General features: G+C 52.0%; 2 protein-coding genes across 3 annotated transcripts; one reads left to right on the top strand and one right to left on the bottom strand.

Annotated features, from left to right (window-relative positions):
* The first annotated feature begins 1,892 nt into the window (after positions 1 to 1,892).
* LOC133923129 (uncharacterized) lies at positions 1,893 to 3,097 on the top strand. The gene is made up of 2 exons (XM_062368573.1): positions 1,893 to 2,164; positions 2,536 to 3,097. Exons 1-2 carry the CDS (start codon positions 1,893 to 1,895, stop codon positions 3,095 to 3,097), a joined length of 834 nt encoding a protein of 277 aa, XP_062224557.1.
* A 6,284-nt stretch (positions 3,098 to 9,381) lies between these two features.
* LOC133922234 (uncharacterized) lies at positions 9,382 to 14,701 on the bottom strand. Of its 2 annotated transcripts, XM_062367467.1 has the most exons (6): positions 14,336 to 14,701; positions 13,989 to 14,119; positions 13,123 to 13,176; positions 12,342 to 12,455; positions 10,360 to 10,473; positions 9,382 to 9,695 (listed from the first exon to the last, which is right to left on the bottom strand). In XM_062367467.1, exons 1-6 carry the CDS (start codon positions 14,634 to 14,636, stop codon positions 9,651 to 9,653), a joined length of 759 nt encoding a protein of 252 aa, XP_062223451.1. In that variant the 5' UTR covers positions 14,637 to 14,701; the 3' UTR covers positions 9,382 to 9,650. The 2 variants fall into 2 exon arrangements, with proteins under 2 accessions (XP_062223451.1, XP_062223453.1); XM_062367469.1 differs by lacking the exon at positions 10,360 to 10,473.
* Between the last annotated feature and the right edge of the window lie 527 nt (positions 14,702 to 15,228).

Below are 15,228 nucleotides of genomic sequence, written 5' to 3'. Positions count from 1 at the left end.
CCCTACTCCTGTGTGTATGCTATAAATGCTCTGAGAATGTCTCTCGGAGGATCTGCTGCGTTACAAGAATATTTGTGTAAGTCTTGAGCTTCGTGCTCCTTATTCTTCGGGACTCGTTGATGTGTTCCGTGCTTCGGTGCTCGTCAAGGCTCCTAGACTTGTCCTCTGATGTTTTTCGGGGAGCCCGCCCCGCCTTATGTACACGTCGGGGCGGTAGCATGCCCAGAAAGGATGGTGCGAGTTCCAAGGCGCTATAAATGGAAAGCAACTATCATGGGCTGCTGCGCGAGGTGACGGGGAGGGTTGAAAACGCGCCCCTGTCCGGTCTTGTTCATAATCATTCCGCTTTTCAACGGGCGCTGTGAGGCAGGCCCACCAGGCAGCCACCGAGCAGCCCCGCGTGCTCGCCCGGTCAGAGCAGGCCTGACACAGCAGGGTGGCAGGCGGTGTGCTTCGAGCTCTACGACGTTATCCCAAGACGCACCGGATGACGCGTGATAGGACCCGTGCATTAAATGCCCCCACGCCTCCCTGCCAGTCTGTGGCAGGGACTGACAACTGGCGTGAGGGGAGTGGTTAGAAGTGACAGGCCACGCGCCCTCTTAAATGTAGCATCGGAACTCTCACCAGTTGACACCTCACCGCTGGGCCTCTGTGGGAACCACCGGCGAAGGACTTCTCAGGCCCTCGGGGAACTGTGAGTGCTCGGGAGCTACTGTTCTTAGCCCCGAGCACTCTCTCCCGGAACTGACTGTTCAGGTCCTCGGGGAACCGAGTGCTCGGGGGCCACTGTTCACGGCCCCGAGCATTCTCTCCCGGAATTGGCTATTCGGGTCCTCGGGGAACCGAGTGCTCGGGGGCCATTGTTCACGGCCCTGAGCACTCTCTCTCGGAACTAGCTGTTCAGGTCCTCGGGGAACCGAGTGCTCGGGGGCCACTGTTCACAGCCCCGAGCACTCTCTCCCGGAACTTAGCTTTTCGGGTCCTCGGGGAACCGAGTGCTCGGGGGCCACTGTTCCCAGCCCCGAGCACTCTCTCCCGGAACTGACTTCCCTTGGATCCTCGGGGGACTCGGGTGCTCGGGGGACACTGTTCGCAGCCCCGAGCACTCTCTCCCGGAACTTGGCTTTTCTTGTCGTCAGGGGACTTGGGTGCTTGGGGACCACTATGCATGGCCCCGAGCACCCTCTTCCCAATATTTGGTCTTTTCGGGTCATCGGGGAACTCGGGTACTTGGGGACCACTATTTATGGCCCCGAGCACTCTCTCCCGGAACTTGGTCTTCTCGGACCTCAGGGAGATAACCCCCGTGGGAGGGTGCCATGTGGCACTCTGCTGTTCTGGCCTCGGGACTCAGGGACCCCCGGTTCCTGTGTCACCGACAGCTGCCCCCGAGCCCATTGGTAGGCGATGGCCTAGAGACTGCGAATGGTGCCTCCGTCTTCATCGAGGCCGATCCCAGCACCGATGCCACGTGGCCTGTTCTCAGGTGCTGGTCTCTCTGGCCCAGGCTTTTGGTATGGCCTGGCGGGGAACTGAAGGGACGTGTGTCCTTCCGGCTCTCGAGGCGCGTGATAACGAGGCGGGCGGCGAGCGTGGCGACCGCGCAGATCGAGGATAGTGCGCTTGACAACCGCACGTATCGAGGGAGATTTGCCTGGCACCCGCGCCGAACGAGGAAAATGCGCCTCGCCGAATGCGCCATGGAAAGCGCTATTTGAAATCCCTAGGATATAAAAAGGAGAGGGGAGCGAACCGTTGCCCCCTTACGCCATTCTTGCGATCATCGCTTCTGCTTTCTTGTTCCTTGCGCTCGAGAGCTCTCGCTCTTCCTTTGGCCCGCAGCGCATTCTCTCCTCCACCCTTTCCAACACACTCCCCACCCCCAAAAAATGCCGAGGGCAGGAAGCAGCCGCCGAGACAAGGGCTCCGACAGCGTGCTGCCGGAGTCGCGCATTGTCAATGAGCAGGCGGCGCACAGGAAGTCAGCGGTGGGGACACCGCGGGCGGCAGGTCGCAGACCAGCAGCAGGGACACCGCGGGAGGCAGGCAGCAGGCTGGCCGTAGGGATGCTGCAGGCAGCAGCCATCAGGCCGTTGGTAGGGGCGCCGCCGGCTGCGGAGCAGAAGCCCCAAGGGACAAGGGGAAATGCCCCCGGTCGTATGTGCCCCAGCCATCGTCCTCGACGTTGCCGTCGCCTCCACGACAATGGCCGGCGGCGCGAAGGAGGGTGGCCGGGGCGGCCAATCATCGGGCGCGGAGTCCGGGACGGAAGCCAGGTCCAAGGCGCGAGAGCCCGAGGACCAGGGTCGGGCCAGCGGCGCCGCAGCGGGCGCCTGAGTAGACCTGCCGCCGGAGGCAGGCTCCACACTGAAGAGGAGAAAGGCGGATCTCGAGCCGAAGCCACAGGGCCCGGACTTCAGAATCCCCGAGTCCCGGTGGCAGTACCGCGAACCGAAGTCCACGTAAGTTCTTTCTTTGTCCCGAGCATGTTTGCCCGGATGCTTGTTTGGGGACTAACTTTTCTGTTTTCAGACCGCCCAAGGACCCCGCCGGAGGCCAGAGGCAGCCAGAGGAGCTGAGGCCGGATCCCGCTCCTGGGCCGAGCGCGCCCGCCCCAAAGCTGAGCGCGCCGGTGGATCCGGAGCCGCCGGCGCCGCCCTACCCTGAGCCGAGGGCAGCGGCCGCTCCCGAGCAGCCAGCGCCGTCCGAGACCACCCCGAGCACTCCGAGGCTGGAGCATGTGGCCGCGGTGGAGGTGGTCGCGGCGAGGGCAGCGTCGGTGTGGCGGTCGTCAGGGACCCTAAGCGCCTCTATAGAGTGGGCTCGCAGGGGACCTAGCACCCGGCCGCCATCAAGCCAGGCCCCGGAACCCCTCCCGGATGTGCTCGGAAGCGCCCAGAAGGTTATCGAGTGGCTTGAAGCGGCCGTGGCGGCGGAGCGAGCTGAGCTCAACAGGGACCGCGCTACTCTCGTTGAAGAGAGGGGGTGGCTGGAAGAGGTCGGCAGGCTCCTGGAGGTCCGTATCGCCTCAGCCCGCATAACCCATGAGGGGTCGATGCGTGCAGTGGCCGAGGAGCGGGAGGCACAGGAGTAGGCGCGCAACGAGGCTGTCCCGCGCAGGAGAAGGCCAGCCGCATGGAGCAGCAGGCGACCGAGCGCGACCAGGCCTTGCGGAGGCGGGCCGTGGAGTTGCTCGCTCGGGAGCGGCTGGTCCTTGCTCGGGAGGAGGCGGTTGGCAAGCGTGAGAAGTTCGTGCAGTCCGCCCAAGCAGACTTATCCCGCCGGAACGACGAGTTCGAGTGTGGTCACGCCAAAGTCCTTCGTCCGGAGGAGGAGGTCGCGATCCGCGAGACCGATGTCGAGATCACGTCAACGGCTCAGGATGCCCGGGAGGAGCAGATTGCGCTGCACGAGGTGGAGGCCGCCCTGGCGTCATCGGCCCTCACTGCCCGGGAGGAGCAGGCCGCCAAGTGGGAGGCCGAGCTGGCCACCTGGAAACAGGCCGTTGCAGCCTTGGCCGAGCAGGTGAAGCGGGCACAAGCCGAGGCCCCGGCCACCAAGGGCGTCCCGACCAGCGCAGCCAAGGATATCAGCCTTGTGGAGCGGCTCCAGATCGCGAAGGACGAGCTCGAGACCGTCGTGGCCGAGCGGACCAACGTGAAGCTGATGATGCGAGATATCCTTCGTCAGGCGCGGAAGTCCGTGAGGTTGGCCGGGCTCGGGCGCGTCTACGTGGGCGAGCAAGGGCTGGACAAAGAGACAATTGGCCACCTCGCCCTCGGCTTCGAGGAGATCACACGGTGCCTCAAGGCTCTCCCGAGGGTCGTGCAGGAGTTGGCATCCCGGGAAGGGCGTGCTCTGGCCCAGGCAGAGGCCGAGCACGTCCTCGCCTGCTACCGCAGCCGAGACTCTGCCTTCTCGCTGGAGCCGGTCCGACAGGGATTGGTCAACGCCGAGGAAGCGGCCGCGTGAGAAGCTGTTCGGGACGTCGCCGCCAAGGTGGCGGCGTGCTTTACACGGGAGCCGTTGGCGGAACCGAGCAGTGGCAGCAGCAGCGAAGTGTCCTCGCCTCCTTCAGAGCCTGCCGATTAGATTAGATTTTTTTGTTTTTTGAATGTTGTAAATATGGGAGTGATCCCCTCCAGAATGGTTCTTTTTTTAAAAAATATAATAGAAGCCTTTGTTCGGGATCGAACCTCCATTGCGCTTGTCTTGATATTTTTTTGCTTTTCACTTGATGTCCCGAGAAGTACTTAGCCGGATCGAGCCCGACCTTCCTTCCCCGAGAGTGAAGTCGCCCCGACCACTCATCGCACGAGTAGTGGGACTACCCGAGCGTTCCGCCCTCAATCCCTCACGAGTCCGCAGCTACTAAGTCAAGAGACAAAGGCACGAACTTCCTTGCTCGGGAGATGAGTCAATCTAGCACGGAGCACGCCACGACCAGTGAACACTTTTCCACTCTGCGACCTCTCAAACAAGCAGGCTGGAGACACGTGCGGGCGGAAATGCGACCAAGAGTCTCCACGATTTGGTGGTGTCCAGGGTAGGACTGACCAGACCGAGCACCGACAGCCCGCCCCTGAGGTCTAGGCGGTCTCGACCACTCTTTGCTCAAGTGGTAGGATTACCCGAGAACCTCGGAGACTCGGTAGTGCCCGGGGTACTACCAAGCCGGCCGAACACCATGGCCACCATGAAGGACTTCGGTCAGCCATCGTCGTCTGTACGGTACACCTGACTACTGTGTTTTTCTGTCGTTCCGGAAAAAGCGAGCACGTGGGCAGGGTTTTGTGCGCGAGGGGAAGATCTCGCCGAACAGATTAGAATACGAGGGTCCCGAGGATAACTCGGGAACAATAGTTTACTGCATAAGTAAGAATGGAAATTCATATGACTTTAGTCACTCATCGGACAGCTGTCAGCCTTTCGGCCGACCGATACAGGAGGTGTACGCGCCCCGAGCTTGGGGTACCCGGGAACTTGGTTCCCTCGTACGAAGTGCCCGGGCACTGGAAAGCAGGTGAGAGAACCCGGGGCTAGGCGGTCCCAACCACTCGTGCCCGAGTAGTAGGATTACCCGAGGACCCCGTAGGCTCGAGCAGCGCCCTGGGCACTGAGGCCCTTGCGGTCGGGCTGCTTTATTCTTGATTGTTGATCTGTAAGCTTAAGAAAATAGGAAAAGACTCTTTGTTTGGGGGGCTCTGTTAGTGCAGTACTCATTATAGACTGCTCTCATTTTTGACCCGAGACCTCTCGAATACCTGGAACGACAAAGTGTATAGACAGAGGCATAACCAAGAGGTCCCATGGTTCGGTGGCGCCCAGGGTAGGACTGGCCAGACCGAGCACCGACAGCCCACCCCTGGGGTCTAGGCGGTCCCGACCACTCTTTGCTCAAGCGGTATAATTACCCGAGAACCCCAGAGGCTCGGTGGTGCTCAGGGCACTAACATGCAACCGAACACCACAACCTACCACAACAGACTTAGGTCAGCAGCAACTGCCCGCGCGCATACCGACCGAGATTCATTTTTATCAATGGGAAAAATGAGAGAGCGTGTTTTTCTCGCACAATCAAGCATCTCACCAAACAGATTAAACATATGGATCCCAGAAAAAAAGAACTCAAAAATAAGAGTGTATATTGATAATTTTGTACAAAAGTGGTAACTTACATGGTTGGTGGCAGCCCCCGGCCAACTTGGGCGGGGGGGACCCCTGGCCTAGTTGGCCCGAGCACAAACATGTTGCGTAGGGATTGAATTTGCGCAGATGCTCGATGTTTCACACGTTTGGGAGCGGTTGCCCATCCTCCGCAGCCAGCCGGAACGAGCCTTGTCATGGGACACCGATCACGGTAAAGGGGCCTTCCCACATAGGGGACAATTTATTCTTTCCTTCGCGCGATTGAGCGCGTCGGAGAACTAGATCCCCAACCTCGAGTGACCGGACCCGGATGTGACGCTGATGATAACGCCGCAGGCTTTGCTGGTATCTGGCTGCTCGGACGGCGGCACATCGCCGGCGCTCCTCCAAGTAATCGACGTCGTCGCGCCTTCGCTGTTCATGTTCGTCTTCGGAGTAGGCATTCACCCGAGGGGAGCCAAGAGTGAGCTCGGAGGGGAGGACCGCCTTGGCGTCGTAGGCGAGGAAGAATGGAGTCTCCCCGATGGTGCAGCTTGGCGTGGTCCGGTTGGCCCATAACACAGCAGACAGCTCATCGATCCACCCTTTCCCGTGCTTCGCGGGTACGTCGTAGGTCCGGGTTTTGAGCCCCTTCAGTATCTCAGCATTCGCACGCTCGACCTGCCCATTGCTCCGAGGATGAGCGACAAATGCGAAGCAGAGCTTGATGACGAGGTCCTCGCAGTAGTCCCCGAACAGGGCACTTGTGAACTGAGTGCCATTATCGGTGATGATTCTGTTCGGGACGCTAAAGCGACTTGTGATACTGTGGATGAATTGAAGCGCTGTGTTCTTGGTAACCTTGATAACTGGGACCACCTCTAGCCACTTGGTGAACTTGTCGATGGTGACGTAGAGGTACTCATAGCCCCCGATTGCTCGGGGGAATGGACCCAGGATATCCAGCCCCCATACCACGAAGGGCCATGACAGGGGATGGTATGGAGAGCCTGAGCTGGCTGGTGAATCTGCTTTGCATGGAACTAGCATGCCCTGTAGCGCCGAACTAACTCAGAAGCATCCTGGAGACCTGTAGGCCAGTAGAAACCTTGCCGGAAGGCCTTCCCGACCAGCGTGCAGAACGATGCATGGCCACCGCACTGGCCCTCGTGGATCTTAGTGAGAAGCTCACCGCCTTCTGCCCGGGTGATGCATTTTAGGAGGACACCGTCCGTGCTGCGTCGATAGAGATCCCCATCTACTATGGCATAGCGTTTGGACTGTCGTGCAATCCTCTCGGCAGAGGCATCATCCCCGGGAAGGATATTTTCTTTCAAGTACCCTCGGATCTCGTCGATCCACGAGGCATCTTGAGAACTGTCGGCAAGCGCAGCGCACTCACCGGGGGGCGGCACCCTGATGGGACTTCCCACTGAGGGCGCCACCTGGGTTCCCTCAACTAGGCTCGAGGGTTCCCCTTCGTCCTAGTCGGCAGGCAAGACGGAAGGCCGTGTGAGCCTTTCTTCAAAGGCTCCGGTAGGGACGAGCGCCCGTGAAGAGGCCAGGCGAGAGAGGTCATCGGCCAGAGCGTTGTCGCGGCGAGATATGTACCGCAGCTCCAGGCCGTCAAAGTGCATGTCCAGCCTCCTGATTTCCGCCACGTACGCCGCCATCTGAGGATCCATGCACTGGTATTTTTTGGACACTTGGTTGACCACCAGCTGGGAGTCTCCCTTGACCAGCAGGCGACGAATCCCAAGGCCCACCGCTGCCCAGAGGCCAACGATGAGGCCCTCATACTCCGCCATGTTGTTGGTTGCACGGAAATACAGCTGCACGATGTACCGGAGTACTTCACCGTTGGGGAGGTGAGAACCACTCCATCCCCCGCACCTTTCAGCGTGAGGGAGCCATCGAAGTGCATAACCCAATACCCGGGCGCATCGTGCCCGGGATATGCAGAAATTTCTTCATGGTCGATCTCAGGGACTGGCGTCCACTCTACCACAAAGTCAGACAGGGCCTGGCTTTTGATTGCCTGGCGGCGGACGAAGTGCAGATTGAACTCTGCTAGCTCCACTGCCCACTTGACGATGCGCCCAGTGCCTTCTCAATTCTGAAGGATCGGCCCTAGTGGATATGTTGTTACCACCGAGACCTTGTGCGCCTGGATGTAGTGGCGCAGCTTCCTGGAAGCGACGAGCACGGCATAGAGCAGCTTCTGGGCTTGGGGGTACCTTGTCTTGGTGTCTCGGAGGACTTCACTGACGAAGTACACCGATCGCTGTACGCGGTGGGCCCGAACTGAGGCTTCACCCGAGGGCTTTTCACAGCCCCCGAGCTCGACGCAGTAGTATAGGGCTTGCTGAGTACCTTCCGTACTCATTCTTGCTGTCATTCAGATGAGGAAACCGATGCTGACTTCGCCGAAGGTGAAGGCAAGGATGAAGAATAGTCTTAGAAGTCACGCCCGCACCCTAAGCTGCTTGTGGTTTGGGCTTTTGCCTTCTGCTGTGTTATGTTGACCGCTCGACCAGGTTTGTAATATTCGGTATGGTTTGTTAACCTTTATACTCTATAACCTTACTAATTATGTTCGAAGTTTGATTGCGATACTATAACTGTTATATTGTACGTATCAGCTACTTAATCTAGGGACTGATACTGGAGGCACAGAAGAACCTGGGTTTGGGGTCTTATACACATGGTGGTGAGACGAGGGAGAAGCCAAGGATAAGGCTAGGTATCAAGTAAGGGGGAGTGTTAGAAATCAAGTGATATTCGCCTCCTCCAAAGTCACTAATGAGTTCACTAGTGATGGCTTTTGTTCGTGCAGCTCACAGAGGCTGGAGAGAGACCGCAGGGCGAGAGGGAGGAGGCTTGAGTGAGACAGGAGGCCCGCCGGGTCGACTCGGTAGCGGCATACATGCGGCGACATGGCACGCCAGTGAGACTAGCTGGTTGGGCCAATTGAGCGGCGCGGCGCTAGAGAGAGGTCGGAGGGGAGGAAGAGGGAGGCGCAGGAGGGAGGCTGGAGGGAGGGAGAGGGGGCGGCTTGGATCCAGTGGAGCTTGCCGACGGTGGGACGCCAGCACAGGTCAGCTGCAGCAAGAGGAGGCCGCGAGAGAGAGGGGCGTGCCAAAGAGGGAGATGGTCGAAGGGAAAGGGAGGAGGCCAGCCAGGGGGCTCACCGGAGGGGAGGAGGTCCGGCAGGGGCGAGGTGGCGCGTGACCAAGCGGCGGCGCGAAAAGGCTTCTGGCAATGGCCTCTTCGCATGCGCACGCAAGGAAGGCGACGGTGGGGGAGGCCGGAGCGGCGCAACAAGAGGTGGCACAACACGCGCAAAGCACGGTTGCAACGACCAGAACGACAAGCAACGTGACAAAGCGCGCCAGTGACTACGAGAGTCGAGTAGCAACATCAGCAACACAGGAGGCGGTGACGCCAATGCCCGTGCCGGCCAAGCGTCGCAACAATGGGACATCAAGGGAATGAGTCCTCCACAGCAGGAGGGGGGAGCCATCAGGGTGGGGCAATTACAATGACGAGTTAATTCAACGAAAGTGTGATGGATATTTTAGTCTTTTACACTTTACAATCTGATACAATCCGATGGGAGATGGGTTATAGCAATCTGAATACCAAATTACTATAATCTGATTCTATAAGCTGTCTGTTTGTTCCAATTTCTAATTATAATCCACAATTCGAAACTGAAACAAGCAAAACCTTATTCACACTGATAGCAACTCCACATCAATGTACATATATATACATTCACATGACGGCATGGAAACAGTTAACAAGTTCACAAGGGCCCTGACATCAGTATATATACATTACCACCACGGACCAGCATCATATGCTGTTTATACACAATCGTATAATAAGTGGCAAAACGACTTCTTCGTTAATCGGAGACTCAGAGACAGGCTGAAACACCTCCGGATGCTTTGGATACTACTCCGTAGCTCCATGGCAAGTGCCAAGGTCAGTGCTACATCAGGTCCACATCATGATCAATCTCTCCAGAATGGCACTTTTCTCTTCGTCTGCTTGAAGCCCTGTACATAAGTTGTTAGTGCCAATGGTGTTAAGACAAGACTATTTTTTGGGGTAATTTCCCTTTTTGGGGGGGGGGGGGGGGGTCATCACAAAGTCCTTCTTGAACCCAGGAATGTTTTCGAGAGTTTATGTTTCAGTTGCTATCCTTCTAAAAAAATTCTCATTTATGTGTTGTTACAGAATTCAACATGTGATTATTTATCTGGTGGTTCCCCACAGCTCTATTCGCATTTGGAACATTCTAGTACGGACAAAGGTGGACATCCACCTAAGGCACACTCCCTGACCAAACAATTTATTGTGACTTCATTTGTATTCAGAACATGCAACTGCAGCATACTGAAGCAAATATGGTACTACCATCTAAATAAATATGGTTCCAATCACATATGTTCCAATCATCTGAATATTAATTCTACAACTTTCTTTTTTTTAGCAAAAACAAATAAAAAGAGCAGATGCAAACTGAAAATGTAAGACTGGCAATGCAAATCTTGAAATCGCTTGATTATTTACAATAGGAAGCTGACCTAGGCATATTCAACTTTCCAATTCTACAGTAAAATAATAATCAAATGCAAAAACGAGATAAAATGCAAAAATTTATCCCACATGCAAAACATTTAATATAATGAAAACAAATGATAATCTAAATAAGCATACCCTTTTTATATCTGAATATAGATCTTCAACCCTTTTCTCTGTATCCTTTGCGAATGACCACATTCTGTTAACATTAGAGTTCAACTTCCCCCATTCATCAGTTATAACTTGAACCTACATAATGACACGTTTACTCTCCCAGGCATGATACGACTATGAATATCATCGTTGTAATGCAAAGCTCACTTGACAAGGAAGTTATGAAGAAACAGTACACTATTATAAATGAACATACATGTCTATGTCCACATGAACTTTGCCATTGCTTTAAGTAAAGAGAACAAATAAAGCTTGAAATCTCTTATTGTACCATGATGGCCTTTCTAGAGTGGTGTGAATGAAGATACTAGAAATAAGACTAAAATTTTCAACACTGGTAGAACATATCAATAATAAATGTCAGAGTTGTCTTAAGATTTTCTGTTCATGCGTATGGAGTTTTGAAGGCTAGTATTATGAAGACAGTTCTCAAGGCTAATGGGTCTTGAGGTACAACATGCACAAGGCCGTTAGCCTCTCCGACAGTTGTTTACGCCAAGCAAGTTCCTTTCATTAAGGTGGAATGCATGCTGTTATGTTTGTCAGTCCGGTTTTCTCCTGAAAAGCACCTTCAAGAAAAATCTGTTGTCTGGATAGGAAAAAGAGCAACTGTGCATTTGCCATTCCAAAAGTGTGCAATCAGTTATCTGCCACCTCGATCTAGCTAATTGCTTGCATGCCACGGGAGAAGAGGGCAATGGGATTTATTTATCACTGCCGACACCAATTTTTAATAGTGTCTAAAATACCCTTACCAATCTCATATCTCCTATTCATCATGACAGGTAGCCATGGCGAAGAAAAGAAGCGGGACGGTGACTTCATGCTCTACCCCAAAATCACTGTGATTGCTCACACCACCGCATGACTATCATAGAGATGGTTGGTGGCAGATGGTGCAAGAATGTGGCCAACTAGCCACTGACAAGTACGACCCAGATGATTGGCCCAAATATGCTCAATAAAATGCCTCAGTTGTGTAATTTTACCTTATTAACTTTTTGTGGCAAGTCAAAATGGTAATTTGGCTTCAATCAAGCCCACTTACCCTTGTCAGATTAGCAAAAAAAAAAAAGAAGAAGAAGAGCTATTTCCCTCGTTTGCAGTGACATATGCAGCTAGCTCTATTACAGTGATAAACGTAGAAATAGGAAACTCTAATAGTGTATATGCAATTATTTGGTGAAATTTTGTGCCCTTTTTCCTTAACAATTTTTTTTTTCTCGAACCAGCAGGAGAGTTACCTGTCGTTATATTAAGAAGGAATAAAGGAACCGGTCCACAAACAACACACCAGAAAAACAGCCAAAACAGAAAAAGAAAAAACCCACACAACACTGCCAACAACAAGCTATGCTACGTGCCACCAAGACAATAGCAAACAACCCTTGATCGATGACCAACATCAGATCATGGCAACAGTGCCCTCAACCCTTTTGCTCCCGTGGTGCAACACAAACTGGCCTCATCCCACACGTCTCCTTAACAAATTTAATCAATAGAATTTGAGTTCTTGATCTTAAGTTCCATTTGTTGGTTATTTTGTTAAAATGGCTTCATGGCGAATGTGTGCCAATTTGTATTCAGGGGAAACATTTAGTGAACCTCCATGCTAACTAGTGTGTAATGTTCCAGTTAAAAAAAGACTCAATTGTGTCTGAAAGATCTGAAATCGACAAATGCCAAAAAGAAATAGTGCCAACATAGCAAAATCATCGTTACACCAACGCTTATTCTTCTTGTTTTTATATAGAGTGGACCTAAATTTCTATAATGCAAAGTTCAAAAGAAAAAACTAGTTTCTAAAACTCAAATTTTAAATTGTACTATCAGACAAAAATATACATAAAACTTACACAGAAAGAAATACCAGAAAAAAAGGTCATGCGACTTACTAAGTTACTGAAGATAACCAAACACCAAAATAATCTAGAGAAAGATACCTTCTTGATATCTGAATGTAGAGCTCCAACCCTTTCCATTGTATCCTTTGCTAATGACCGTAAATTGAAAATGTCAGAGTTCGTCTTTCTCAATTCATCCTTTAGAATTTGAACCTATTCCATAAATCATAATCCAATGAGATGAACTGCTAAAACAGCTTTCAGAAAGGAAGCCCAATAGCACACAAAGCAAGCACCGATAGTTTAATACAAGAGGAGAACGTTCAACTGAAATAATATTTGTATTGCCCGACATAACAGGGCAATGTAAGACAGGTGCAAAACAAATTAACAAAACCAACCAAGCTATTGAAACAAAAGCCCACTAATAGAAGACAAAATATAGACACCTCCAGTCCTACACCTGTACACATGTAATGTGGTTTGTTGGTTTTGTAAATAACACCCATGAAAAATCAGGCATTCATAACTGTAGCATGGTTAGCTACATAAAGTTGTATCAATGAAGAAAATCAAAAATAAAACAGCATTCTAAATAGCATGCATATCATATATAAATATCAAAAGTGTACAGCATTCTAAGGCATTTGTGAAGACTGAAGAGTTCTGATCCTCGAGACAAGATAAACAGAGCTTTCACAGCTAACATTTTGTATATTTCAGGTGATGTATCAAAACCTACGAGTGCCATTTGGGACAATGTGTATAAGACAATTTTCTGACTTCTTTGGTAGTTGTTTGACCAAACTAAGTAGTGTTACTTTAGTAGGAAAATCTAAAATACACAGCTACTCAATGTTATTCTGAGTGAGAGAGGCACCTCATTTTCCATTGCCTTGATACTATTATTGGAATATGAGCAGCACAATGATTCCTGCATGACGAGAAGACACAATATCATCACATGCTCCATTAAATGAACAAAGAGTTTAAGGACTAGACCAAACAAAAGCATATGCTAAAAAGATGAGTGCATTGCTAGAGTCAACGAATTTCAGTACACTGGGAAATAACACTCTCCCAATGCACCTTAAGGGTGCCAGAGACCACACTATATGCAGATCACAGAACCCCTACAAAAAGAGAGTATAGGTCACAGACATGGGTTTCTTACTGCTTAAATGCGCCCTGGAAGCATCACGAATTTACCTAACAAACAAAATAACATTTTATTTTTGACAGGTCCTTGCCATGGGACCAGTATGTGTGCTGATACGATATCGATTTCCTCTGCCACAAAAGCCCAAATTTCCAATCAAAACGCTTAGATGGAGCACCCAAATTTCACTTGTACAACTCCCACATTCCTATCAATATCTCTTAACTGTCCCACTACTCTGCAGCATATTATAATTTCTTAAAGCTGTAGCAACATCGATAAGCGCATTGTACCCACTTCGCCTCAACTAATCTCTCATATGATGGAACAGTCCTATTATGGATCCAATTATCTTTGCCTACCTTCAACAAAGTTCAAGCTTGGACGTTGGTAGGTCCTGCTCTGGTATATGTATCAACTATAGCCACAGCAGAAACACAGAATATTCATTCATTTATATGTATTTATACTGGTAAAGTGGTACTGCAATGTGTGCAATTGGGCCAGAGAGTAATGCTCGACGAACAAACTAACTCCTAGAATTGAAAATTTGAATATGAAAATATCACCAGACGCATAGGACATACCTTGATGTTTTCTTGCTCATTGATCAGAGATTGGATATCATGCCCCATCGCTCTCATAACGCGACCATCTTCCTCCTCCAAAGCATCACCTTTCTCATCCAAGGCTTTCGAATTGTTATCCCAGAGCAATTCTACATGCATAATTCAAGAGTTGTCAGCATAAAAAGCACAATACAAGAAAGTGAGAAACACCATTATCTTCGCAAGGCAAGTGGAGTACAATAAGTAGCAGGAAACTCAGAGACCAAATCAATCACAAATCACAAGATTAGAGAGCGGGTTAACTAGAACATGGTCTGATAGGATTAGCCCTAACAGGACACAGGAGCAACTAATCCCCGACGTACCAAGCCGGGCGAGCTGGTGCTTCAGCTGCTCAACCTCCGACCGCAGCTCCTCGCGGAAGCGGCTCCCGTCGTCCCCACCAACTGCGATGGCGACAGGGGCGGCGCACTCCCTCGCGTGGTCGCGCGGGAGGGCGAAGATGGCAGCGAGGAGAGCAGCCGCGACGGCGAAGGCGACGCAGGAACGGCGGAGGTCCCCAGCGCTGGAGCCGCGCGCGGAGGCCAGGCGGAGGACGAGGGAGATGAGGCGGAGCGGGAGGAGGAAGGCGACGACGACGGCGAGGAGCACCGCATCGACCGTCATGGCCGTCCGTGCACGGGAAGGATCCCCTGTGGCGTATGGGTTCTGTGGGCCCTGGCCCAAAGTGTGCGGCCGGTTTTGTTGTTAAGAATATTTTTTTATATAATTATGTTAAGAATATCTTGAGAATTTATTTTCTCAAGCACTACAGTAAATTTTTGTCGACGCGTGTGTGGGGAGGTTTTAAACATTTGCACACTTAACAAATTTCACAATACCTATATATTTCTCAGCTTCCTCATCCTATCAACCAACACTCTTCGCACTTAGAGTTGTCTTTTTATGGCCTTCGGTGTCATCGCCCCTCACCATAATGATTGTCGTCCCGCCAACCCCGGTCATCCCAAACCACTTAAGTGTGGCGCCGCAAACCCTAACCTTGCCCACCGCCTTGCCAACCACATGCAGCCCATCGCCAGGCTGGCTCCCCCCCCCCCCCCTTCGATTTTTTATACCGCGAAGAGGATATCCTAACAATGCTAACGTGCCACCTGTAGTCGTTGATAAGCTACAAATTGGTGCTCGGAGAGAGGAAAGGAGACATTTTGCATGGGATTAGATGAGTCTTTATCTTCACGACGAAGAACATATGTGG

Source organism: Phragmites australis, chromosome 6, assembly GCF_958298935.1.
Source record: "Phragmites australis chromosome 6, lpPhrAust1.1, whole genome shotgun sequence".
Taxonomy (NCBI): Eukaryota; Viridiplantae; Streptophyta; class Magnoliopsida; order Poales; family Poaceae; genus Phragmites; species Phragmites australis.
Note: the sequence above shows the minus strand (reverse complement) of the source record. Positions and strands in the feature narration are given on the sequence as shown.

Excerpts from the sequence above, each read along its gene's own strand:
- LOC133923129 (XM_062368573.1), top strand. The coding sequence starts at position 1,893 with ATGCCGAGGGCAGGAAGCAGCCGCCGAGACAAGGGCTCCGACAGCGTG. Across the intron at positions 2,165-2,535 it reads GGAAATGCCCCCGGTCGTAT|ACCGCCCAAGGACCCCGCCG; the intron begins GTGCCCCAGCCA and ends TTCTGTTTTCAG.
- LOC133922234 (XM_062367467.1), bottom strand. The coding sequence starts at position 14,636 with ATGACGGTCGATGCGGTGCTCCTCGCCGTCGTCGTCGCCTTCCTCCTC. Across the intron at positions 14,120-14,335 it reads GCACCAGCTCGCCCGGCTTG|AATTGCTCTGGGATAACAAT; the intron begins GTACGTCGGGGA and ends TTATGCATGTAG. Across the intron at positions 12,456-13,122 it reads TCAAGGCAATGGAAAATGAG|GTTCAAATTCTAAAGGATGA; the intron begins GTGCCTCTCTCA and ends TTTATGGAATAG.